We start from the raw sequence: 27,084 nt of genomic DNA on the forward strand, positions 1-27,084 counted from the left end.
TATTAAAAAACCTAAACACAGGCATGCTCGCTGGCTTGTAGAAAAGTTATTGGGTGGGATGAGATAAAGCATCTATGTGAATGAAGCTGGAGAGACGGAACATGAATAGAGACAAATCTGTGGTGCACAACTAGGCCTAGAGTTCCTGTTACTCGGTTTAGCATCTTGCATTTACCAGGTCTGCGGCTTCCATATTTTTTAACCTCCCTTCCACCTACCTCCCACCTAGGAATCCTTTGATGGGAGCACGGGGATAGGTGAAATCTTTCTCCTGTTAATTCAAGTTCTCGGTCTTTCTCCTGTTAATTAAAATCCTACTTAAAAGAATTAAGTATAGCAAACACCTGTCCGGACAGACCCCCTTCCTGCTCCCCCTCCCCCCGCCCGGACAGGCCCCGGGCGCGCGGGGTGGGGCGGAGAGGGAGTCCGACCGTGCGCACTGGAGGCGCAGGGAGGGCGGCGAGGCGAGGGCCAAGAGGCCGAGTGGCTTGCGGCCCAAGCTCAGGTCACTGGAGTATGAAATCGGGCCTCTGGCAGCAGGACTTTTCCAAGGTCAGGTTCCTGGGAACGCGGGCCGCGGACGCAGGACGGGGAGGCAGCGTGTGGGGGCGGGGAGCGCGGGCCAGGCTTGGAAACCGGGAGCGCCCGAGACCCGCCGCCTGGCCCAGACCGCCCTCGGCGAAGGGCGCGGCGGCCGGGGAGGAGGAGGGGAGGGCGTGCGCGGAGGGGACGGGAGGCGTCGCCCCGCCGCGCCGGAATCTGGTCCGTGCGGGGCCGTAGCATCGGGACGGGAAGCGGTGCGGGGCGCCCCGCGAGCAGCCGCGCCCATGGGCCGCGCAGACCCGGCCGGGAGCGCCCCTGGCCGCGCCGCTCGAGGCTCGCGGTTCCCGGCTGCGAAGCGGCTGCGTGTGCGGGGCTAGCGGTCTGGGGGCGCAGGGCTGGGCGGGCGGGGAGTCGAGGCCCCGGGGGCGCGGGGGCGCACGGCCGCCCGCCGCCTGCGGGGGGCCCGCGCGGGATGTCAGCGCCCGGAGGCGCCCAGGCCTCGGGGCGCGGGGCCGGGCCCGGGGGACGCCAGCCGAGGCCTGGGGCTGATTGTGATTGGGTAAGTGTTGATCTGGGAAGGGAGGTGGGATGATGAACTTTTGATCGTGTCACATCTCCGTGCCATGTGCGTGCTTTTTTTTTTTCCTGGCTGCAAAGCTGGGATCCATCGGGTCTCTTTCCCTGCACCCATTCATGAAATCTGTAGTGCTGACATCATCCAGCTTTCCCAGGCGAAGTTGCTCTCTTGCACTGAGAAGCATGCGTCGCGTCTGAGATGACAGATTCTCCATGGGCCCCGCCAGCTGTGGTTGCTTCCAGGCTGTGCTTGTATGAAGTCGGGGCGGCGTTGGGTGTTTTAGGGCAAGAGCCTCTTCGTGAGAGACAGTCCATCCAGAAAACCATCTTGCATTTCGACCCACTCAGAATACAGTGCTCATTTCAGACAGTCCTTTTAAGCAGGCATGCAAACTTTTGAAAGCTCTGATCACTGTTGAATATTGAATTTCTATTAAGGCAAAGAGGCAGAGATTTGTGGGCCATCAAGAGGTGAGTTTTAAAAAGTAAAATTAAGTAATAGAGTCATTACCTTGTCCACTGGAAGAGTGACTCATGGAGATTGGGACTCAGCCTTAAATTTGATGCACTGACAAATTAGGGCCATCTAGTTCAGTGGGTGCACTTCAGTCGGCCCTAAAACCCACTCCCTCTTTCCAAGTGAACAGCCTTAAATATACCCATTAGCAGTTTTTTTTTAACATCTCTAAAATCTAAGCAGTATAGACAGAAACTTGTGTAAAACTGTTATGTGTCTATGTATTATGTAATAAACTGTTATGTGTCTGTGTATTTAATAAAGCTTGATAGACATTCCACCATTTTCAAGTTTTAAGGTACTTATAGGACACATCCTGTAAATCCTGTACACTTTTTTATTTTTTTTATTTTTGAGAGAGAGAGAGAGGGAAAGGGCACAACTGAGCAAGGAACAGAGAGAGAAAAGCAGGGCTTACCTGAAGTGGGGCTTGTGCTCACCCAGAGCAGGGCTCAAACTCATGAACTGTAAGCTCATGACCTGAGCCAAAGTCAGATGCTTAACCCAGGTGCCCTGTACCCTTTTTTAGACTGCAGAGTTTACAAGGGAATTGATAGTTTACAGGGAATTAAAGATGTTCAGTGTTATGTATAATGGTTGGTTAGAGGAAAGAAATCAGAGATTGAAAACAAGACATAAAAGGAAAAAACAAAAGGCAAATTGTATCGGTTCTGGTTTTACTGAACCACGTCGGTAGTTTGGGGTCCCCGGAGACACACGCAGGTCAGATGGCCTGGGTCCAGGGGGCAGCTCCATCCCTAGCTTTTTGGTGACTTTGGGTATTCATTGCATTAATAGGTTCAAATTCCTCTTCAGAATTTCTGAACTCTGTGGTCAGACGTATCTGTTATTACACTGAACTCTGAAGTTCAAGAAGTTCCACAGAAATACAGAGGCTTTTGAAGGAAAGGAAGCTCAGAGAAAAAAAAAAAAAATGGAGAACTAGTGTAGACCTAGATGGTGGTTGAGGGCATCTTAGAGTAAGTAGTCCTCTACCCCCAGCCCCGACCTGCTACACACACCTAGTCCCCGCATCTTGAAGATCTGTCAGCTACCCTTTGAAGTCAGTAGGAATGCTGTCTGGGGAAAGGATGTGGTGCTAGGAGAAGAGAAGCATCAGTGCTTTCATTTTGTAAAGCATTTTCTTGGATTGGAAAGACCCCCCTCCTCCCCTGGCCCCTGAAAAAGGGTGAACTTCCTGGAGGAAGAAGGTATTGTTCATTGGGGACAAAACAAACAGGCATACCTCCGATTAGCGAATTCAGTCTTCCAGCGCTGACAGCAAGAAACCATTTTATGCAACCGATTCTTTGTAAAAGGCACTTCTGTGGCCATCAGCTATTCCCAGAGCTATGAATTTTCTTTCTTCACAAAGGATGACACATTCTGCAGAAACGTCTTGAGTTGAGTTTGAAGAGTATGTTTGTGTCTGGTCGCAATGCAGTCCTTTGTAGTAAGCATGGACTTTTAGAGTAAAACCATGTTCGTTGTTTGAGTCGCTAATTTAATCTTTGCGTGTTGATTCTTTCAGCAAACCTAGAGCATCTCTGTGTGAGAGGCATGTGTTTGATACGAAAACAATAAAGTGTCAGAATGATCTAAATAAAAAGCTGAGGGATGGGGAGAGGTCTGTACGATACAAAATGCTGCGGGAGGTGCAAAGAAACGGCTCGGTGTTTTCAGAGAGGAATGTGTGATAGCCGTGGTAGCAGTGAGCAGGAACCACCCGATAGAGCTGGCACTGATGACGTGGGCACTGTACACACTTGAACTAATTGAGATCTCACAACAACCGTATTGAAAGCATTGATAGTATTTGCACTGTTTTGCAGGTGGGTCCAGGAGACAGAAGCAACTTGCTGGGAACACAGAGCCTGTCAGGGGCAGAGCAGGATTCTAATGGATCTGTGTTCTTCTTTTATAGATATTATGAAGGAGCACATTTCATTTAATTCAGATGAACTCGTAGGCTAGCATTTCTTTCTTAATGCTCGAAGCAGTTCTCTCTGATGTAACGTTTGGTTGATTGTCTCCTTTCCATCATAAGTGTTTTTATGTTTCTCTAAAGAGTTACGGAGGCGCATGAAATTGATAAGTAATTGATGGTTTTGAAACACGACTGAATAAGGCCAGAGATAAAGGTGTTTATTACCATAAAAGCTTGTCCTGTATTCTTTTCTCTTAGCACCTTTATTCTCCGAATCGCCTGATTGTACCTAAGACACATAAGCAGTAAGGAGGGGGAAAAATACATGATTCTATTCTTCTCTCATACAAGATGTATGTATGGAAGGCAGAGGTTCTTACTAACCTGTTTGTACGAATTAATTTGTTTTTCAAATTCCCTTTGTTGTAGAGCACTGCAGGTATATAACTAAGGGCAGAATTTATTCTCTGTATTAATATTTTTAATTATTTTAATGTTTATTTATGAGAGAGAGAGAGACAAACAGCATGAGTGGGGGCGGGGGTGGTTTGCAGAGAGAGAGGGAGACACAGAATCCGAAGCAGGCTCCAGGCTCTAAGCTGTCAGCACAGAGTCCTATGCGGGGCTCAAACTCACAAACCGACCTGAGCTGAAATCGGACGCTTAACTGACTGAACCACCCGGGTGCCCCAATCTGTATTAATATTTTTTAAAACTCCATTTACATTCACTAATATAAATGCTGTATATTAGGCACCATTTTAATTGATGACACAGCAAACTTTTTTTTTAAATGAGTATTACTGTGGTATCCCTGTTAAAAAGACTGAAAGTTGACTTGTTCCCCCCAAATCACTGCCATATCTTCAGTTGATATAGAATATGAGTTATTTGTATCGGAAACTATTATTTCTATAAAAGAATGAAAGTTGTTTACTGTTAAATGTTAGGAAGCTGCTTTGACTAAGAGGGAAGTAAATGTTTTAAGAGGTTCATTGAAAGGGCATTTTAATGATTAACTCTCCTACACCAGTCAGGTTTAGTACCTTATTTAAAGTTTAGAGATTTCTTCCTTTGTTGTTGTTTTTCATTAACTTTAATGTTTTAAAACTCGCCACACGTTAGGCAGACAACGGTGCCATGCTAAAATGAGCTATTGTCTGCGGGTTTCGATCATTTCTTCTGTTCATTCATGTGTTTAGCGATTCAACAGAATTTAATACATTTCAGAGTTAATACAGAACTATCAAGTTTTTCCCGAAAGGCTGGTTGGCTTTTGTAATCACAAGGGCACCCAGTCAAGGGACAAGTTGGAAGTGAAATCTAGCTCATGGTCCACTTGCCTTGGAGTGAGGCCGTGTCTGCGCAGAGTTGGGGGCAACGTTTACCGGTCTGGCTAAGTCACAAAAAGTTGTGTTTTCTCCCCCCCCCCCCCCCATTTACATAAAGGGGCATATAGGTTAATGTCAACCTTGTTCTAAGAAAAATAGAGATGGTAAGATCCTAGACCTTCAGTTTCTTGAGGAAATATGGTGTGTGTGAGCACGTGTGTAAGCATGCACGCTTTGTGTGTTTGGGGGACGCAGCAGGAGGAAAGAAGCGACTTTATGCCAAAGGACATTTTAAAAGTCTCAATGGATAAAATTCGATTATTACATCAGAGATGGTTTTCCTATTTTATTTTTCAGAAGAGGACTGGCAGAAGGATCTGGAAAGCACAGTTCCATTGTGAAAAGCGAAGATCCTTTACCTACACATTTTACAAGAAATGTGCAGAAAGCCATTGATAAATATGCCTGGTAAGAATTAACTTGTTCAATGCTTCTGATTGCAAAATCGAAACGTTCCCATAATGAATACAGGAAGCAGAATCAGTGATTGGCCATGCATTTCTAAAAGTAAAAAAAAAAAACAAAACAAAAAAGCAGTTTTGTTTGTAGTGTCGGGAGATGCGACACTGCATGAATGTTTTAGAATCAGTTTTAAAAGCAGCTCAGAGAAGGAGAACCACGTCCCGTATAACCTCTTTCCACTTTGCTTGCATGTGTCTCTGCAGTGGATCCGTATCATCGTTGCCATCGAGTGGAAGGCCCATGCCTGCAGGTGCCCACAACTCTTGGTCTGGGTCTGGCACACAGACTTCCACCACTGGCTTATCAACGGAGAGGAGCTCCATTTACTCCTGGAGAGATGACGTAGGTTTCAGAATCTTTTGTGCAATTCTGTGCTTACAATTTATAATGAAGAATTGCTTTCTTGACTTTGGAAAAAAATTTTTTAATGTTTATTTATTCTTGAGAGACAGAGAGCATGAGCAGGGGAGGGGCAGAGAGAGAGAGGGAGACACAGAATCCGAAGCAGGCTCCGGGCTCTGAACTGTCAGCACAGAGCCTGACGCGGGGCCCGAACCCACAAACCGTGAGATCGTGACCTGAGCCGAAGTCGGATGCTTAAGCGACTGAACCATCCAGGTGCCCCAAGAGTTGTTTTTTTTTTTTTTTTTAAGTTATTTTGAGAGAGAGAGAGACAGAGCAGGGGAGGGGCAGAGAGAGGAGGAGACCCAGAATCCAAAGCAGGCTCCAGTCTCCGAGTTGTCAGCACAGAGCCTGACGTGGGGCTTGAACCCACAAACTGTGAGATCACGACCTGAGCCAAAGTCAGACGCTCAACTGACTGAGCCACCCAGGTGCCTCATTTTCTTACTTTTAAATAAACTTTTTACCAACTTTGAAAGATACACATACATCCATATGCACCTATTTACATGTCACATGGAAAAACTTAAAAATACAGAAAATATTAGGAAAAATAAAAATCACTCATAATCTCATAACCCAGAATCTTAGCTGTTGAGAATTTTGGTTTTGTTTTCCACTTCCCAACCGTCCCCCTCCATGTTATAAATGATCTCTTGTATCCTCTCTATGGCTGGAAATTCAGGACAGGCTTTGACAATCAGGAACTTAAATACTAGAAAAATGTGGAGAAGTAAAGACTGTACAAAATCATCGATGATGAGGGAATTTCCCACCAGCATTCTAAATTTTTATGTTTATTTTTAACATTTACTTATTTTTGAGAGAGAGAGAGAGACAGAGCGTGAGTAGAGGAGGGGCAGAGAGAGGGAGACACAGGATCCGAAGCAGGCTCCAGGCTCTGAGCTGTCAGCACAGAGCCCGACGCGGGGCTTGAACTCATGGACTGTGAGATCATGACCTGAGCTGAAGTCAGACGCTCAACCCACTGAGCTACCCAGGCACCGCCCCCCCCCCCCCCCCCCAGTATTCTAAACCACATCTTTTACTCTCACCTCCAATCCTGGCAGAAGCTGGTAACTTTAACCCTCTTTTGGCTCTCTTCGGGAGTGGGATTCTTAGCTGTGTGAACGTGAGTCTCCAGCTCTGGCTTTCGTTGGGTGCTCTGCCCACCACGGTCTCCCACCCCTTTCTCCCCCCCAGGACCCCAAGAATAGGGGACGGGGGCAATGGCTGCGGAAGAGCCTCCAGTGCTGGCTCCTGCTCTTTTTTTTGGTTTGCGTTCCGGCTTCCTTTGCTTTCTTTCGAAGCAGTTGGCCACTCGACAGGCACACGTGGGTCCACTTCCTTGGCCGGGGGCATAGCTGGGCCTCCCACATTGGTGAGAGGGACACGGAAAAGAGTCAGCTCCCAATCACTCAGGACTTTTCAGACAAGGCGGGACTCCTGCACCTGCGATGAACAGCCCCTGCCCTCGCTCTTGTGCCTCTGCAGGTGGGAAGAAGGCTGAGGACCCTTGCTTCATAGTGTCCAAGTTCCGCAATTCTTTTCGGCACATGTTTTCGTGTAATTATCCAGAGAGATTCTTGGGGCTTCCGTTTCAAGAGTTGAAATTACATCAGGCCCTACAGTTGCTCTTTGTTTAAATTTTTTTTTTTTTAACATTTATTTATTTTTGAGACAGAGAGAGACAGAGCATGAACAGGGGAGGATCAGAGAGAGAGGGAGACACAGAATCTGAAACAGGCTCCAGGCTCTGAGCGGTCAGCACAGAGCCCGACGCGGGGCTTGAACTCACGGTCCGTGAGATCATGACCTGAGCCGAAGTGGACGCCCAACCGACTGAGCCACCCAGGCGCCCCTGGTTGCTCTTTGTTTAAAAACTTTAATGTACCGGGGCACCTGCGTGGCCCGGTTGGTCGAGCGTCCAACTTCGGCTCAGATCATTATCTCACGGTTCCGTGAGTTCAAGCCCCACGCTGGGCTGTGTGCTGACAACTTGGAGCCTTCAGGTTCTGTGTGTGTGTGGCTCTCTCTCCGCCCCTCCCCGCTTACACTCTGTCTCTCTCTCTCTCTCTCTCTCAGAAATAAATAAACATTAAAAAAATAATAATGAAAAAAATTTTAACTTACTTTTTTGGTAGGTAATATTTGCAATAAGCAACAAAAGCCAAAAGAGAAAATTGAAAGTAAGCCTTTCTCCGTGCCTCGGTCCCCCAGTCCCCTCCTGGGAGGAGAATATTAGTAGTTTTTTTATCCTATTTGCTTTTTAAAAGAATTTAGCTCCCCTGCTGTAGCGGGAATGTAGTTTGTTATCAGTTTAAGGGAGGAAGCACAACAGAAAACACTGAACAGCGTTCTGTGAAAATCAACCAGACCTGACCATCTTGGGTCAGGTGTATCAAAGTGAATGTGCACCTGCTGCTGAGTTGTGGGTTCGATTTCAGGTTCCATCACCCCTAGAGGGTACATGGCCCTTTCTATAATGACTGCAAAGTCCACATTCTTGTTGTCATGTTGTACTCCTTCTAAATAAGGAGCACTTTAGGGGCGCCTGGGTGGCTTGGTCGGTTAAGCGTCCGACTTCGGCTCAGGTCATGATCTCGCGGCCCGTGAGTTCGAGCCCCGCGTCGGGCTCTGTGCTGACTGCTCAGAGCCTGGAGCCTGTTTCAGATTCTGTGTCTCCCTCTCTCTCTGCCCCTCCCCTGTTCATGCTCTCTCTCTCTCTGTCTCAAAAATAAATAAACGTTAAAAAAAATTTTTTTTTAAACAAAAAAAAAATAAGGAGCACTTTAAATGTGTGTTACTGATTATGAAGGCCTCACGTCTGCAACTTTTATTTTTTATTTTTAGTTTCATTTTTATTTTTTAAAATTTATTTATTTTTGAGAGCGCGCGAGAGAGACAGAGTGCAATCAGAGGAGGGGCAGAGAGAGAGGGAGACACAGAATCTGAAGCAGGCTCCAGGCTCTCAGCACAGAGCCCGATGCGGGGTTTGAACTCATGAACTGCGAGAACATGGCCCGAGCCAAAGTCATTCACTTAACCGGCTGAGCCACCCGGGCTCCCGTCGTAGTTCTGCAACTTTTAGTCTTGCTACTGAATGTGCATTTCTGTTCTAGGAGTTTGACAAAGCCAATGCGCAGAAAGTACAGCAGCTATTCTGGGAGGTGGAAGAAATGTTGTTCGAAGGGAAAGTAAGCCCTCAGACTCAGAATCTAGTGGCCGAGTGCGGCGAGTGGGCAAGAAGATCCCTCCATCTGAGGTAGGGAAGTTGTTCCACAGTAATCCTCTGGAATGGGTTTTGGGTCCACCTGCTTACTCCTGACCTGTTTAATACAGTTCGTATATTTTGACTGAAAGCAATTGCCTGATCAAAATTTGTATCCAGAACACATGTCTTTACTGAGAACGCATAGTCTTTGCAATGGTGTCTGAGGGAATGTTGGGACATTCCAATGCCTAATTTGCGAGAAGCAAATCTCGCTCATTTTCAGAAAGGCCTTGCATACGTGACAACTACAGGAATGGGTCGAAACGAGCCTTTACCTTTCACCTTCACTAGTTTGTGAGCAACACGTCAGTCTTCAGAGCTGAGAACAGTCTTTGGAGTCGGGGTCGGGGAGGAACAGAGTAATTATTTGCCAAGTGATTGAATAGCTGAATTTTACTAACTCATCCAGATTCCTTATGAGAGAGGATAGCTTATTTTTTTTTTTAATTTGTTTTAACGTTTATTTATTTTTGAGAGACAGAGAGAGTACAGGGTGGGGAGGAACAGAGAGAGAGGGAGACACAGAATCCGAAGCGGGCTCCAGGCTCTGAGCCGTCAGCACAGAACCCAACGTGGGGCTCGAACCCATGAACCGTGAGATCATGACCTGAGCCGAAGTCAGATGCTCAACTGATGAGCCACCCAGGTGCCCCAAGGATAGCTTAGTTTGCAATAGCAAAGCTGGAGAATATAGACTGGGTATGGAGAAAAGGTTTTCTTCCTTCAATTATTCAGCCAGATGCACTTAGGAGAAAAATCCATCTCCGTTATCTGAAGTTCCTTTGTATTACATCTGGAGAGAATAGATTAGATAGAACACCCCTACAAATGTTGAGGGATTTTCTGGTTACCTCAAGTAGGTAACTTAAAAGAAATCTTGACTCAGTAGTTTTTAAGTCTTCTCTATTCCGTCCTTCATCAGCCCTCTGTCTTGAAGGGCATAGTACGCCCACCGGTACTCATTGTGGGTGCTGACTTTTCTAGCACAGGGCAGTCACCCAAGAGCCAGGAGCTCAGACCTGCCCCCACCACTCCTGTCTTAAATAGTTCAGACGAAAACGAAGGAGGGGAGGGTGGAAAAAGGAAAGACTGCAAGGAATATAAGCCTGGTACGTATATTTATACAGGTTTATTCATTACGTGGATATTAGTTAACATGCATAGAGAGCCCCTGTGTGCCCAGCCTTACCCTAGATGTCTGGCTCTGGCATCTCTAAGCCACCCCTCAGCCCTAGAGGTAACTATTAGTATCGCTTTCATACAAAAAACAAACCAGTGAAATCAGTGGCTCAGAGAGCCCGAGAACTTTGCCTCCGATCTTTGCGTCAGTGGCGAGAACAGCCCGTCCTGCTCCCTCGAAGCCTGTGCTTTTTCCGTGACACCATCGTGCTTCTCATGGACCGGCATGTGCCTCGTCACTTCATACACACGCCTTCAAAGCATCATTTCATCTGACTTGGAACACTGCAAAACGTGTTTGCCTTTTTCCGAATCAAAAGTGTTAGTAATTTCCCATCTTTTTTCTTTTTTCTTTCTTTCTTTCTTTCTTTCTTTTTTTCTCCCCCCGGCGCAGAGTATTAGGAAGACAGCTCGTAGTGCCGACTGATGAAGGATTCCAACATTTCCAGGGCGATGAGCCTAGTTCCACGGTCCACACACCCTTCCTGGATGCCTGCGGGCACAAGCACAACAGCAGAGAGTAGGTTCCTATGAGTTACTTTCGAAAGTATTTTTAATTTCATTTTAGTGATACTTTTTTCTTATTTACTTATTTACTTATTTATTTTTTAGGTCTATTTATTTTGAGAGAGAGCGAGCTGGGGAGGGGCAGAGAGAGAGAATTAGAGGGAGAGAACCCCAAGCAGGCTCTGCACTGACTGCCAGCATGAAGCCCCAGGCAGGGCTCAAACTCACACACCTTGGGATCACGACCTGAGCCGAAACCATGAGTCAGAAGTTTAACCGACTGAGCCACCCAGGCGCCCCCTTTTGTTTTCATTTTTAATTTCCTGTTAGTTATACTCTTCCCATGTCTGTCTTAGCCGTGAGCTTTGGCCCCACTGATTTTGGAAGCTTAGATTTTAGGGAAGGGCAGGGGCAGAGCATTTTTTCACAGGATGCTTCTCATTCTAAGTTGATGGTGATGCACCAGTCAGAGTGGCTAAAATTAACTCAGGAAACAACAGATGTTGGCGAACGTGTGGAGAAATGGAACCCTCTTACGCTGCTGGTGGGAATGCAAACTGGTGCAGCCGCTCTGGAAAACAATGTGGAGGTTCCTCAAAAAATTACAAATAGATCTACCCTAGGGCCCAGCAATAGCACTGCTAGGAATTTACCCAAGGGATACAGGAGTGCTGATACATAGGGGCACATGTACCCCAATGTTTATAGCAGCACTTTCAACAAGAGCCAAATTATGGAAAGGGCCTAAATGTCCATCAACTGAAGAATGGATAAAGAAGATGTGGTTTATATATCCAATGGAATACTACTTGGCAATGAGAAAGAATGAAATCTGGCCATTTGCAGCAACCTGGATGGAACTGGAGGGTATTATGCTAAGTGAAATAAGCCAGGCAGAGAAAGACAGATACATATGTTTTCACTCATATGTGGAACTTGAGAAACTTAACAGAAGACCATGAGGGAAGGGAAGGGAAGGGGAAAAAATAGTTTACAACAGTGAGGGAGGCAAACCGTAAGAGACTCTTAAATACAGAGAACAAACTGAGGTTGATAGGGTGGGAGGGGGAGAGGGGAAAATGGGTGATGGGCATCGAGGAGGGCACCCGTTGGGATGAGCACTGGGTGTATGTAAGTGATGAATCGTGGGAATCTACCCCCCAAACCAAGAGCACACTGTATACACTGTTATGTTAGCTACCTTGACAATAAATTATAGTTAGAAAAATAAATAAATTGATGGTGATGAGGAGGATGACGATATCAAGGGAGTTAACTTTTGAAGGTTAGATGGGAAACCTTTTGCTAAATGCCAAACCCAAAACTGACCCCTTGTGATGGATCCCAAGCTCCATCACAACAGCAGAAGGAATAAAGCTCTATCCCGTCTTCTCTGGCTCACCAACAGATTTTGATAAATCTCTCCATGCCAGTCACACATAGTTGGGACTGTGCCAGGACGTCCTTTCACTACGGCAAAAGGGATGCAAACTCATAGAGTAAGTTAAGCTTTTAAGAGGCCCTTAAATGTTGACTGATGCCCGTGTTAAAATGTTGCTTTTAAGGATACGACTTTTATCGAATGTGATAATCAATGATTTTGTTTGTTTGTTTGTTTGTTTGGGATTCTGTACTTTATGGATAAAGACTCGCCCAGATCCTGCAAGCATCGAATTCTTGACGCTCTACACGCCCTCACGGAGGCTCTGCTCTTTCCCCACAGGCTGTGCATCTCCGGCTCTCAGATACTCCCAGGGGCATGCTCTTCCCCGGCACTGCCAGGCCCCGCTTGCACGCGGCCTGCTGCCTGTTCAGCAGGTTCACCCCTGGAAGAAGAGGTTTACGATGCGGATGGAAAGATGGAAGAATATTTTGCTTTTGACAGAAAAGAAGAGTAAATAGAATTTATTTGACATTGACTTAGTATAATGTTAACTTTTTTGGCATTTATTTTGATTATCTGCTCATTTGGTGTTTTGCGTAGTTTTTCTTGTCCAAACGATTTTCCATTCTTTTGAGAGTAATATACTCCCCAAAGTGTTTAGATTCCTTTGTTTTTTTTAATTAAAAAAAAAATTTTAACGTTTACTCGTTTTTGAGAGACAGAGAGAGACAGAGCATGAGCAGGGGAGGGGCAGAGAGAGAGGGAGACACAGAATCCAAAGCAGGCTCCAGGCTCTGAGCTGCCAGCACAGAGCCCGACACGGGGCTCGAACTCATGGACTGTGAGGTCATGACCTGAGCTGAAGTCGGACGCTTAACCGACTGAGCCACCCAGGTGCCCGAAAAGTTTTTAGATTCCTAACAGGATGTGTCTGTGCTAGATCAGTGCTCCCCTTTGTGTTTTGACCATATGGCACAGATAGGAAACAAGAAGTGTGTTTGGCATTCTGGCGGAAGTGGACAAGGCCACCTGAGGGCTCCAGGCTGCCCAGAAGGGCACAAGGGAAGGCCCCGTCTCTGCACTAGATACAGAGGCTTAAATTGGTTCCTAGATAAAAGCTACAAAGATGGAATAATAAAAATTGGCCTTGTGATTGAAAATTGGTAGCATTAAAAAGTAACAATGTACTGTTTAAAACAGGATGTTATGTTTATTTATATATGCATAATATATGCATGCATGCATAGTGGATGGATGGATGGATGGATGGATAGAGAGATAGATAGATAGCACTGTTTTAACTTGAACCACTGATACTTTTAGTAATTAGAGTGGGTTTTGTTCTTAGGGGTGATGAATGTCTTGAACAGAAATCAGTTCATCGTCATAGGATGTGGCATAAACACGGACTTCCTCCCGTTTCTCCTCACGACTGTATCAAAGATTCGGTGGCTGCGGAAGTGTTTGATCATGTCTGGACAAATGTGGTAGAACTATTGGAAGAGCTGGTTAGAAAAAATTGGGAAGTTACACTCCCAGGTACTTATCTGAAGCGTGTGTCCCCAGTGAAAAGAAAAATGACCCCTGTTGCCCAGCTTGGTGGCCCCACCCAGCATGGCCACACCTGGGATATGTTTGGGTGAGAAGAGAAGTGAGTTTTCCACCCTCGTTCACACGTGATCTTTAATCCCTTCAAAGGGGACATCATCATTTTTTGAGTTCTAAAAATAATATGTGTGCACTTTTGGAACGGTAACCTAGAAATACACAAGAAAGGAGCTAAAAGTCCCTTTAAAAATCTCTAATAATAGGATAACCTCTCTAATACTGGGATGTTGGTTTTTAAGTGTTTATGGCATGTTTTTGTAAAGTAAAATGGAAACACAGATAATTGTACAGTTACTTCATTTAACCTAGTAAAATGTTCTAGAAGCTACTTGAGATCGAGAAGAAATAAATCCTAGAAATGCCAGTAATGGACAACACTGGCTAATGTTGTGTGATCAGTAGGGTAGTGGTCATGTTAATTTAAATATATTCTTTTCCAACCAAAAGATTAGTTGGGATATTATACAAAACCAAGAATTTTTCTTGCCCCAGCGTATAATCCCTAGTTTTCTACCTACCACCGAAATGATAGAACGTGTGTGTGGGAAGCATCACATCAGGCAATTGCCTTGTGGGATCTCCGTGTTATACAAGGCTCAGTGGCCATCGTAGACTCACGGTAACTCCAGAACAAATATTCTCTTAGAACAGAGAATGTTAAGTACCTATGTTAGATAATATGTTTCCTAATAATACTGGTGTTTTTTTTTTTTTGTCGTTGACTTGGAAGGAAAGAAACAGAAAGAAAAATTGAAAGTAGCTGAGAATAAATCTCCACTTACGCTCATATCTCGTACGAACACTGATGCGTCGAGTGTTCCCCCATCCAGAAGCTCTGAAGCCCGAAGTATATCCCTGGCTTCTCATCTTAATCCACCTCAGGTAGGTGTTTTTCTACCAGTCTCTCTCTTTCCTTCAGTATTTTATGGCCTTTACGTCAGAGTGCCTGCCTTTCTATATCGAGTATTTGGGTCTGTCAATTGGACTACTTTAAAAATAATTTGTGGAAAAAAAATAAAATAAAAATAAAAATAATTTGTGTATAGAGTTTAGTAGCATCACCATATTCTTGAATAGAGACACTCAGATTTGAGACTTCCCACCTGCATTGAGCTGTAGAACTGTTTACATATTTTTATTTTTATTTAAAAAATTTTTTTTAATGTTTGTTTATTTTTGAGAGAGAGAGAGACAGAGAGAGAGCGGGGAAGGGCAGAGAGAGGGAGACACAGAATCTGATTCAGGCTCTAGGCTCTGAGCTGTCAGCCCAGAGCCCGACGCAGGGTTTGAACTCAACGAACCACGAGATCATGACCCGAGCTGAAGTCAGAGGCTTAACCGACTGAGCCACCCAGATGCCCATCCATATTTTGAAAGAGAAAAAATGCTTTTCCCCAGCATTTCTAGCCAATATGAAGAATCCAGATGTTCTCCTGTCTTCCCTCCAAAATGATAAAAAAAAAAAAGTCACTGAGAATATGTTGGATCCATTCAACATTTATTGAGTTTACGTTAAGTGCACTGTATTAGGTGTATTCAGTTGTATCAATCATATACATGAACGAAGCATAGTCCCTGATCAAGTAGAAAGAAAAGCATAATGCACGTCAGATGCAATACATTGGGTCAGTTCTGTGCAAAACAAGGCCTCAGGAGAATAAAGGAGAGAATGATTCATCCTGACCTGAGCTCGAGCCTTGATGTTTTAGGTTGGAGGTGAAATTTGAACAGAACCACGAAGAAGCAAGTAGGGCTTGCACGGGCAGGAGGTCTGTGTGGGTCATTTCAGGCCAAGCAGAGGCATGGGGGAGTGGGAGGGTGTGTTTGGAGAACAGTGATTGGACGGGGCAGGGTTAAAGGTGGGGATGCTTGGACCACCGGGGGCATTGGGTCAAGACCAGGGTAGTGAGAGTCAAGAAACTATGGAGGAACTATTTGGGACGTGTCACTTAACTGTTCCAAAGTTGAGTTTCCTTTACCTAGGGAATGATGATAAGACGTTGTCCAAGGTATTGCTGTGAGGATAAAATTCTGTAAACAGGTGAGAGTTCCTAATGCAAAGCCTAGTGCGTTCTAGGCATTCAGGACATTTTTCTTGAATTGCTTCCTTAATCAAAGATCTAGTGGCGGGTGGGGCTGGAAAGGCTGATCTTGCCCATGGGAGACCTTCAGTAACACTAAAGAGTTTGGACTTTATGTTTTGCACAGCTTATCTTGTGCGGGTGGGGAGCAGAGAAAAAGGACAGGAGGGGTTTCCTGGTCTTGAGGTACATGCAGTTTAGCTGGAGGGAGTCGAGCCAGGCCAAACAAGACTGCACACACGCACACAGGCACACAGGCAAGGTGAGGCGGCCAGTAGACAGTAGGGTGGATGAGCGTTTGAGCCACAGAACTACAAGTGTCGGGCCCGATGGCACAATTTACGAGCTCTGTGATCTTGAATCAGTCCCTCAAAGCCTCAGTCTCATAATCGATGGGATCTGTGGGTCAGGAGGCTGTGAGAGGCAAAAGAGATAAGATGCTGAGTACAACGTGTAGGGTAGAGGAGGCACTCGATCAGCGTTAGCTTTCATTGTAACCAGATGCGAATTGTGTATCGTATCATATCATAGCACATCACATCACATTGTATATTGTAATTTGATATCCTTTAGCTCATAAATGCCCTGGAGAAAAAAATAGCATACCCTCCATAAAGTAGAGTAATACCTGAATCAAATCCTAAATGATACATTAGATTTGGTCAGGCTGAAAGGAAAAGGGAAGATATTCAAGGCAGAGGCAAAACTATGCATCTAGCATAGGAGCACACGAACAGACTACCTTTGCAAAGTGTAGAAGAACACAGGTCTGAATAGGATGTACCGTCAGGGAGTGGTAGTTTAAAATAGAAATATCTAGGTTGGTTAAGTGTCCAGTTGGTTAAGTGTCCAACTTCAGCTCAGGTCATGATCTCACTGTTCGTGGGTTCGAGCCCCGTGTGGGGCTCTGTGCTGACAGCTCAGAGCCTTCAGATTCTGTGCCTCCCTCTCGTTCTCTGCCCCTCCCCTGCTCACACTCTGTCTCTCTCTCTCTCAAAAATAAATAAACATTAAAAAAAAAACAAATAAAATAGAAATATCTAATAGGGTTGTTTTACTCTGTAGTGTAAGGGCTTTGCAGTAAGACTTCTTTGCTTTTGCTGTTCAAAATACACTTTCAGAATGCTTCCGCTAATTGTATTTTTCTCTGGGCTTTTTAAACTGCTCTGGCAGGATCAGCATTGGTTCCCACTTTGCATGTTCACATACGCAGTATGAATCGCATAAAAATGGGTGGCTGATGACAACATAGAAAAGAATCTATAAGTATTAGGCAAAATGTAACTAAGCTCGAAAAATATGGAAAGTTTTCAATCTAAGGAGTTTTTTTTACAAGTATTTTCTTTTTGTGGCTTTTATTTTTTTATTTTTGAGAAGGACAGAGAGGGTGCAAGCAGGAGAGGGGCAGTGAGAGAGGGAGAATCTTGATCAGGCTCCGGCTGTCAACATAGAGCCCGATGTGGGGCTTGAACTCACAAACCATGAGATCATGACCTGAGCTGAAATCAAGAGTTGGACACTTAACTGACTGAGTCATCCAGGCCACCCTCTTTTTATAGCTTTAATGGGCTTCAAAAAAATTTTTTTTTACAGCTGATTCATTGTTTTCATTTGGATCAACGTTAAAAGGAAATGAATGGATGACAAAGTTGAAAATAAAATATTATTAGAGCCTGTTTTGAAATAGTCAAAGTGTTCTAGCAGTAATGACAATGGGTCTTAATTTATTCCGCTAACATTTTTTTGTTTTTACATGTTCAGCATGGGGGAAAATGTGCTTGTGCTTGCTACATCTATTCTCGAACTAGAATATGATTCCAGTTCAGAAATCCTGTTTGCCTGAATCAAATGTTGTTTTACATCCTAGCTGGTCATATTGCGGGACCAAATAGGGAATTCGGGATTATTTAGCTCTTTGTGCTTTCCCAGTGTTATTCAACTTAATTCTCATACAAAGTATGTATCAGTATTCTGGACTTAAAGATTAGGGAATTAAACCTTCAGGAACCAAGTAAGCTTCCCAAGACCACCAGTCCGGAAGCGGTTAGAATTGGGATTCAAATTTAAGGGTCTGACGTCTCGTGTTCGGGTTTCTTCCTAGGCTCTTGTGCCCTTCCTGGCAGCTACCTTCCTCAAGCTGTGAAGGACTTCCTCTGGGAGCAGGCCAGATAGGAGCTGGGGTGCCCTATCTTTGCTTCTCCAGATTCTCTCTCTACGTTCTTCACCCTGGTATGCCCTGGCCGCTGGTACATTCTGGCTGTCTGGAGGTCTCCTTCACCCCAAGTAGCTCTCGGAGCTCAACACGGGAGCAGAACGTGGGACGTTGTTCACTCCTGGCCTCTCTGCCAGGTCGCAGTGGTTGGTGGCGTTTCTCCCTGCAGCTCCCCTTGCCGGATTCCAGAAACTTCTCCCTCCCTTCTTGCCACTTCTTGCATTGGCACTGGCTGCCTTTTAACTTTCACTGTTTTTACTCTTCTCAGGTTCATCGCTTCTCCAACAACTTTTATAGTGATTTGAGTTGTGTGATGACAATTCAAGCAAAACCACTTCAGCAGAGACCTACCTGTTTTGCGGATAGAACGCAGTACGTATGCGAAATAACGATGCAGCCTGCACTCTAGGCTGCATGCACCTGAGCATGAGGCCTGCAGAAGTCCGCGTGCTAGGCGTGTCTGAGCACACTCAGGGAAGGATACAGCCATGTGTGAGAATGAAAACGCACTGCTCCAATAGCAGCCACAAAAGTGACTTACCGTTAGGTGAGGGTCAATAGATAAGGGGAAGATAGCTGTGAATTCTTAATCTTCTGGGCTATACTGTGTGATTGCAGTCAGGGAGGACCTTAGACCTTATGTTCCTGTGGACGATTCTTCAGTGGGATGGAAGTTGAATTGGAAATGATAGTCTGTCCATTCGTTCAGCCAATATTCAGAAGTATCTGCTTGAGGCGGGCACTCTTCTAGACAGTGCCTCGTAATGGGCACATCTATCTATGCCCTGTTCACCTAATGCTTACAAGCTGAGTAATTAATTTGGCTTCCCCCCCCACCCCTCCCGCCCCCAGGAATGAACAAGAAGGCAAATCACTGGGTGTGGGGGCCAGTGCTCCGTCTTTGGCCCGGCACCGTCTGGGACGAATCTCAGATGCTCGCGGACTCCACGCTTCCGCAAGGAAGACGCCTGCACATCTGAGGCTGCCTTCTCTCACTTCAGACTCCCAGAGGATGAAAACCCCCAGTGTGTGCAGCGATGAAGTTCTAAGGGGAACAAAGCCGTAAGTCTCGTTTCTCTCCTGGGGAACCAGAAGCCACACGTGACGGAGGATAGAGACAGGTGGACACCTTCTAAATAGTTCATTAATTTGAATATTTCCCACGAAATGTGTTTCGGTAGTGTAGTTAAGCTGCGTGCTGGAAAGTAAAGTCAGGCAGAGAACCTGCGTTTGTGTCTTTCCAGTTTTTATTTAAATTCTAGTCCGTTAACATGTAGTGTAACGTTGGTTTCAGGAGTAGTATGACTGTTCGTTCTTTTTTATCTCTAAGGCTGTGTTTCACTCTGTGTGGGGGACTTTCAGAAAAGCTTTTGACCTTAGGGTTCGACATCAAATCATTGCCCTGCTAGAAAGGAACTTGTCTTTTCCTTTATTACAGAGGTACTGGGGAGCAGCCCAGCTTTATCACTTACTCAAGTGTCCAGCAGTCTTTACATTAATAACAGCTAGTGTTTGTCGACAGCTTTCTGTTACCAGCACCAGTGGGACAAGTCACATTTATTATTTGACTTTTTCCCTGCCACAAATCTTTTGAGTTAGTACTCATGGGATCCCAGATCCAAGAGGAGGAGACAGAGGCTGAGAGAAGTTGCATAACTCGCCAAAGCTCCCAGGAAGGAGAGGCAGAGCCTGGGGCTCCCCCGAGGTGCTATGCAGCTTCCGAGACCTCCACCCCCTACCCCCCGGACCACTGGCCCCAGGCTTCCTGCAGCAAGGGAGGGAGTCATTAAGGGGGCTGCCTTAGGCTCCCCCTGCAGGGATGGGGTGCATTATCAGCTGCCAGTGCTTAACCAGCAACTGGACTTTTCTGGATGTATTACACAGAGCCATGTTCAGCTTTGTGATGGATTACTGTGTCTTTCACCCTCTGGAACTGATATTTCTGGTGTTTGGGTTATCCGGGGTTATTTGCTCTGGTAGTTCTTTTCAAGAGCTCTTCCCCTCCTCCAGTTCCACTGTGGTCACTTGGGACCCCTGACCCCATGCCCCAGTCACTGGCACATTGCTGGCCCTTTCCTCCTCCTCCCAGCCCCCCTGGGCTCCACAAACAGGTTTCATCCGAAACCTTTTGTATTTTCTGTTGAAATCTGTGCCTCCAACTATACCTTCCCTTCATATTCTGCCCCTTCCTATCCGTACACCATAGACCCGTGTTTTTCAACTGTTTTTTTTTTTTTTTATATTACTGCCATACTAAGAAGCCCTTTTAGACGATCTTTCCTAATTCCTCCCTCACCTGTGGAATTTTAATGCCACAAATATACCGTACAGTCTATGTACTGTTCTGTATGTCTGTGTTTTATGCATAAAAAAAGTAAGGGTTGGTTTGTCTGTCCCACCAATAACCAGCGTTTGCCCCTTGGGGGTCAGTGTCACCCTCATTGATATGCATACCTGTTTCCATTACTTCTGATCACCCGCCTTGACTGGGTTCAGCCTTTTTTTCTGTCTGACCCACAACCATGCCAGCTGTGCTGGTCCTTCCCTTGTGGGGATTTTGTTCGTGCCCTTTCACTTTTAGCAAAGTAACCTGCTTTTTTCTATCAAAGTACTACAAGTTCACAGTGGAACATTAGAATAGTACCAAAACTACAAGTAGGTGTCAAAGGTCACCCATATGCCTAATACCTAGAAATGTAAAAATGATACCTGTTGATAAATTCACTACCAAGTTTATCTATGGTTACGTTTCTTCTTTTCTTTCCTTTATCTTTTTTCTAATACTACGTTTTCCTACTAATACAGCTTTTTTCATATTTTTTTCACTTAACATTATTCCTATTTTCCACATTGTTAAATATTTGTGAAAGCGTGATTTTAATGACTAGAGATAACGTATGGGTATGTGATAATTTGTGAAATATTTCGCTATTACTGGAACTTTTCCTTCTATATTTTCACTATTATAATGTACAGGGGACATCATTTTATGTAAATCTTTTAAGTTTTTATTTAAATTCCAGTTAACAAACAGTGTAATATTAGTTTCAGGTGTAGAGTATCATTTCATATAAATCCCAATAAGGATGTCTTTAAATTGTTTTTCCTGTTGGTACAACCCTAGAAGTAAAGCTACCGGGTCAAAGATTATGGATATTTTTACAACTCTTCACATCTTTTTCCAAGGCTCTTCCCAGAATGGTTCTAACAATCTATAGTCCCACTGGCAGGACGTGAAACTCTTTCCTTGCAGCCTCTAAACTATGGGTAGTATGTGTATTTTAAAACTTGATAGCCAGTATGGTCATATTTTAATTTTCATAACTTGATTATTAACGAATCAATGAATTGGAATCTTATTGTAGAATATCCATTTCTATTCTTGTGCATGAACCAGACAGTCTTTCCATGTTAGTATCTGGTGGGGAATGTCTATCATCTGAACCTTTCCTCACCCTTCCGGACAAAGTCTATGATCTGGTGGTCAAATTCAAAAACGAAAAGTATCACATTGAACCTGATGGCATTAAATCTATTACAAATGTAGGGATGACCGACGCTTTCACAATATTTAGCTTTCTCATCAGAGAACGTATCTTGGCTCTCCTTTTAATGCCCTTACATAAAGTTTTATAGTTTTCCTCATCGAGGCCCTACACCTTGGTAATTAATTTTATCCTTCATTGATCGCCCCGTTCTCTCAATTTCTACAGCACTTCTATTTAGAATCGTTTACCATAGCCCTTCATTACATCAACTGATTACATTGTTCTCTAATAACTTCATGGGTTTTCAGTAACTTACAAGCTCCTTAAGAGGAGGAACCAGACCTTCAATTATTTCCGTATCCTGTACAGGGACTAGCATCGCAGAGCAGTCAGTAAATACAGTTCGACAGTCACTGCCGAGCAAGGAGAAGGTGACCGGAGCTGGTGGTCAGTCCCCCTCTTTACATTTGTCTTTCCCGCACTCTGCTCATTCTCCTCGAACATTTCTTTTGAAAGGCAGCTGTGATTACCAGTTCCGATGAGGAGCTTTGTGGTGAGGTCTGTCCCCCTGTCTCTGCACCTGGGTGCTCAGTTACATGTTGTTGTGTTTACAGGCAAACTGGCATAGACCGGGGGTCCTCCCCACCGGCTCAGGCCTCAAGGAGCAGGTTACCCCCCATAGGCTCAGAGACTGGTGGGCAGAATGTGGCAGTTCCTGGATCTCGACCTGTTCCTGTAAGACACATTTCATTATATTTAAGTGCACCATTTAGATCGTCTACTGCAAAACAAACAGCCACAATATAATTTTGGCCCTTCCGGGGCCAAGTACGAACTCAAGTAACATAAAATGTCTCCATAATCTGCTTCCTGAAAATAACTGGCATGCGAGAACTGACGGGAGGTGGGAGGGTTAATTCACTGTCGTGCGAAATGAAAACCTGATTTGAACCGAATCAGAAAGTCCAGGTGTCAAAGAAAATCTGACAGGATGGTATAGCAAAGAAAATAGCATGAAGGTTAGGTCAGGAGACAGGGAGATCTGTGTTTGAACCCGGCCACCCAAATGTAGTGTAGAAATTAACGTAGTAGAAATTAATCTCCCTGCGCCTTTGTTTTCTGACCCGTAGAAGGGCCACAGTGATTCCCTCCTCAAAGGACTGATATAAGGATGACATGAATTTATAGATGGGAAATAACGCCTGCATAAAGTAAGAGCTCTGTAGAACGCCCCTGCCATTTTTATCAGCTCTCATGTTTACGGCTCAGGGGCACCATGTCCGTTGCAGTGCGGAGGGAATGTCTTCTTCACCCAGGCTCAACGCAGCCACGTGATGGCAAAAGGTGTGGGGCAGGTGTGGGGCTGCTGGTGTGCATCACCAGATGTCCCCCCCACAGTTACAATGACGCGCCACTTCGCTCTCATACGAGTAACTAACTCATCTCTATTTCATAAAACACAGAAGGTCCCCAGTCGTGGGAACCTAAAAAGCCTAAGGAGAAAAACCGATGGAATGTTTTCTCTTGCATTCCTTTGCTTCCCTGAGTGCAGCGGCAGAATCCATTCCTAGAAAGGCAAGAATTGCACAGCTTTCGTGTGTAACCTTAGAATGTCGTGGCTTAGAGTAAAATCATAAAGGAAGGCGGACATCACATCAAAAAAAAATGAAATAAATGCAAAATTACATTTCTATTATAATTTAATATTGAGTACTTTATGCGGTTCGGGTTTTTAGTCCGTATTTATCTATTAGGACACTTGCTTTATCGGGTTAAATAATAAAATGACATAATCAACTTGTGTTTTGACATTTATGCTTGATAGATGTTATACTTCCCAGTATCTAAATAAAAGTTTCAAATATAAGGGAGTGAATGGATGAATAAATGAGTGAATGGTTGAAACACAAAGAAAGGAATCTTCTTTTGTCTTTTTTAAGGATTGCGTTTACCTGAAACCGAAACATATTATCCTTTATTTAGTACAGAGGGAGGCATCCACAGAACCGTGTGTTTAGTGCAGTACCTGACAGTTTGGAACGCTCGCCTCTTCGAGAAAGATCTCTGACCGTGGAACAGTTTTCAAGACCCAGCACAACCCATACATTTCGGGTAGGTTGTCTGTTAACCATAAAGTTGACTTTTAAAAATGTCTGAAACAATGCGGGGAGCCTGGGTGGCCCAGGCGGTTAAGTGTCTGACTTCAGCTCAGGTGGAGATCTCACAGCGCGTGGGTTCGAGCCCCACGTCGGGCTCTGTGCTGACAGCTCAGAGCCTGGAGTCTGCTTCTGATTCTGTGTCTCCCTCTCTCTCTCTGCCCCTTCTCACAGTCTTTCTCTCTCTTTCCCTCTCAAAAATAAACATTAAAAAAAAAAAAGAATCTTGTTTTAAAAAAAAATATGTGTAACAATAAAGCTCACTCCTCATTTTATTTTTCTTCTGACAGTTAGATACTCCTCGAAAAGGTTCACTGACTCTGATGGAATTTGCTGGCCACACATGGACAAGTCAGAGTCTGTTGACAGGTCAGTTTTCTCCACATGTAAATAAATGAGGTGTGATGTGAAGTTTCAAGTTTTGGAAAGAGAAATGGAAGATCATCTACCTAAGTAGGACTCTTTTGACCATGTAAGAGCAAATTACAAGTGTTTGTCACCCATGGCCAGACACAGAAGTCTCTAGAAAGAGCCAAACTTCAAAGATAAGCCCTTGCCTGCTGTTAGTCATAAAGGGGAAAATGCCCAGATGCTCTGCATTAAACTGGGGACTCACTCTCAGAAAAAGGAAAATGCTGCCTTAGGAGTCTCATGACAAATCAGTGTCTCTCTCCACAATAACAGTTTTCATGTTTTCTCATCACACCCTCCTCTTAATTCCCTTTAAAGATCTAATTTATAAAAATGCTCCATAAAATTAATACAAATATTCTAAGTATTTTAGAATGGAGAGTTTCACAGATAAATACTTATTTTCAGCCCAGTAGCTATTTTTAGAGTAAAGTTTCTAGTCCGAACGCAGGCCAGTGATGTTTTAATTCTCAAAACTGTTACCAGTATTTTTGTTTAAGGAGGCAACATAGTATTATCATGAACTGTGCCACTCTGGAACCCAATGCCAGGTTTCCATCCCACTCACTGAGCTATCTTAGGAGAGCCTCAACCTTCTTGGGCCTCAGTTTCTTCTTTTTATAATAGTCTGGGTTGATCAAGCCATCGCTGGAAAAATGTACAGAGAGGACCTCGCTAGATTCTAGGCATATGTTGTTTGTTCAAGAATTAGGAGTCATTGGGACTATAGGTCATGTGAAATGCACAGGGTAACTTGCTGTGTTAAGGCAAATGCTACAGTTTACACATAAGTCTAGTAAAACTGAAGCATTGTGACAACACGCTAATTTTATCACTGTTTACGTCAGCCCTTCTGTAGTTCTGTGGCATAGTGATGTCACAGATGCTTTAGCCTTTTACAGATTCTCTCGAGGAACGCTCAGTGTAGTGGGGAAGATGAGGGGACCGTGAGAGAGGTGAGCAGGACCACCGGCTGGCTGTGCAGATGGGTAAAGGGTCGAGGGGCGGCCCGGAGGGGCCGTGAGCCACGCAAATCGGGATGAGCATCACGTGGTACACGAGACCGATCCCCTGGATGGTCAGTAGACAGTGGTGCCGGCAGAGGGGACGCAGAGAATTTCGATGAGTTTCGTTTTGGAGATCTTGACCGCAGGATGCTAAGTGGAGCTGTCTAATAGTTTCCTGGGCACCAGGATTAGAGGTTCCGAGAGGGAACTGGGTTCTGAATTCGTTTGAAATCTGCACATTTAATTTACTCCCCATACTAAGTCAGTATATTCTCTTATCAGGAGTCTTGTGACTATTATTACCGACCGTCAGGAGCTTTTCTCATGGCTGTAGAAATAACTGAGGTACATAAGAGGTATTTCTGTAATTCTAAGAACTTATTTTCTTTCTTTCTGACAAGCAGGCATGTCATATCTTAACCTTTGCTTCCAGGTCAAAAAGCACCAGGAACTATTAATTTATTAACATTTGTTCTGTGGCAGAAGAAAAAGAGAAAGGGAGAAGCTGAGGGGAATCCCCAACAGTGGCAAGGGTCTCTTAAGGCAGCTGACATTCCTTCTGCCCCCATGAAGCCAGTAGGCCACCAGAACTCACTACTCGGCTTCCTGGGATCCACCTCAGGGTAGAAGGTGCTAGCAAAGCCACCAGCTCTCAGAGGACACAGGGCCAGAACTTAGGCTTAGTGGAGAAGGGGAACAACATCCATCCTTCCTTCCTTCCTTCCTTCCTTCCTTCCTTCCTTCCTTCCTTCCTTCCTTCGTTCCTTCCTTCCTTCCTTCTTCGATTCCTCCCTCCCTCCCTCCCCCCTCCCTCCTTTCCTTCCCTCCCTCCTCCCTCCCTCCCTCCCTCCCTTCCTTCCTCTCAGGACCATCGATGGCAGTTTTTGCATATTTCCCGGTTTATGTAAAAGCAACATCAAAGTATTTCGGTTTTCTTTTTAAAAAAAAAAATATCATCTGCATTGAATGTACAAAGCCATCCTTTTGAGAGCTGGAAGTTTGAAGCAGTTTAATGGGCGTTACTTTGTGGTTGGTGTTTCAGGTTCACAGTATCCACCTAAATCTTTTCAGAGGACGACTCTGACTTCAAGGAAGAGATTCCAAGTGGCATCTTGATGGAGCTGGGAGCAGCCAGTCTCAGCATGCCATTTATCACACGAATAATGGAAGAACAAGTATTCTACTACGCATCAGTTTGTCTGACAGTGGGACCTGAGCCCGTCGGAGAGAAACGCAAGCACATAAACAGCTTAGTTTTGAATCCTTGCATTGTAAAGAGACTCCAAGTCAAATTCACCGACCTTCTTCACTGGAAGCATTCGGATCTAATAGGTGTTTATAATCCATCATCTTATCAATCACACATACACAGACACACACATAAGCAGTGCATGTATTTACACACTCAACAGATGAGAGGATATTGCCTAGGAATGGGCCATTCTGTAACTTTGTGTCTTGACATGCGTTTTGTGTCTCATTCTGTGACTAATCCACCGAAGTCCTGGTTACTAATTGATGTGATGTCACTCCCTTCTTTAGAAAATAGCAAAGCAATCTTTGGTACAGTACGTCAGTTTATCTAAGATTCAGATTGTTCTGGTCGTTGTGCTGACTTTCTTACACCTTTTTAAAAATTTTTTTAATGTTTATTTTTGAGAGACATAGTGTGAGTGGGGGAGGGGCAGACACAGCATCGGAAGCAGGCCCCGCGCTCTGAGCTGTCAGCACAGAGCCTGACACGGGGCTCGAACCCATGAACCGCGAGATCATGACCTGAGCCGAAGTCGGACGCTTAACAGACTGAGCCACCCAGGTGCCCCCTTATACCTTTTTTTAAAAAGTACTTGAGTCACGAGCCTCTTTGAGAAATGACAGCGACTGTCTCCCGAGCCAATTTCATTTTGCTGGTTTTCATGCTCGGCCTCAGGCAGTCTATCCAAAAGTGTTCCAAATTTA

At 44.7% G+C, this 27,084-nt stretch overlaps 1 protein-coding gene across 1 annotated transcript; it reads left to right on the forward strand.

Moving 5' to 3' along the window:
- The first annotated feature begins 5,257 nt into the window (after positions 1-5,257).
- Positions 5,258-26,587, forward strand: FAM149A (family with sequence similarity 149 member A). The gene is made up of 13 exons (XM_042983006.1): positions 5,258-5,362; positions 5,620-5,758; positions 8,941-9,083; positions 10,666-10,791; positions 12,502-12,672; positions 13,511-13,701; positions 14,501-14,652; positions 18,332-18,435; positions 18,916-19,125; positions 22,166-22,286; positions 23,535-23,663; positions 23,998-24,076; positions 26,168-26,587. The coding sequence occupies exons 2-13, from the start codon at positions 5,657-5,659 to the stop codon at positions 26,239-26,241; spliced, it is 1,602 nt and encodes a 533-aa protein (XP_042838940.1). The 5' UTR covers positions 5,258-5,362; positions 5,620-5,656; the 3' UTR covers positions 26,242-26,587.
- Positions 26,588-27,084: the final 497 nt, after the last annotated feature.

This window comes from Panthera tigris, chromosome B1 (assembly GCF_018350195.1).
Source record: "Panthera tigris isolate Pti1 chromosome B1, P.tigris_Pti1_mat1.1, whole genome shotgun sequence".
NCBI classification, from domain to species: domain Eukaryota; kingdom Metazoa; phylum Chordata; class Mammalia; order Carnivora; family Felidae; genus Panthera; species Panthera tigris.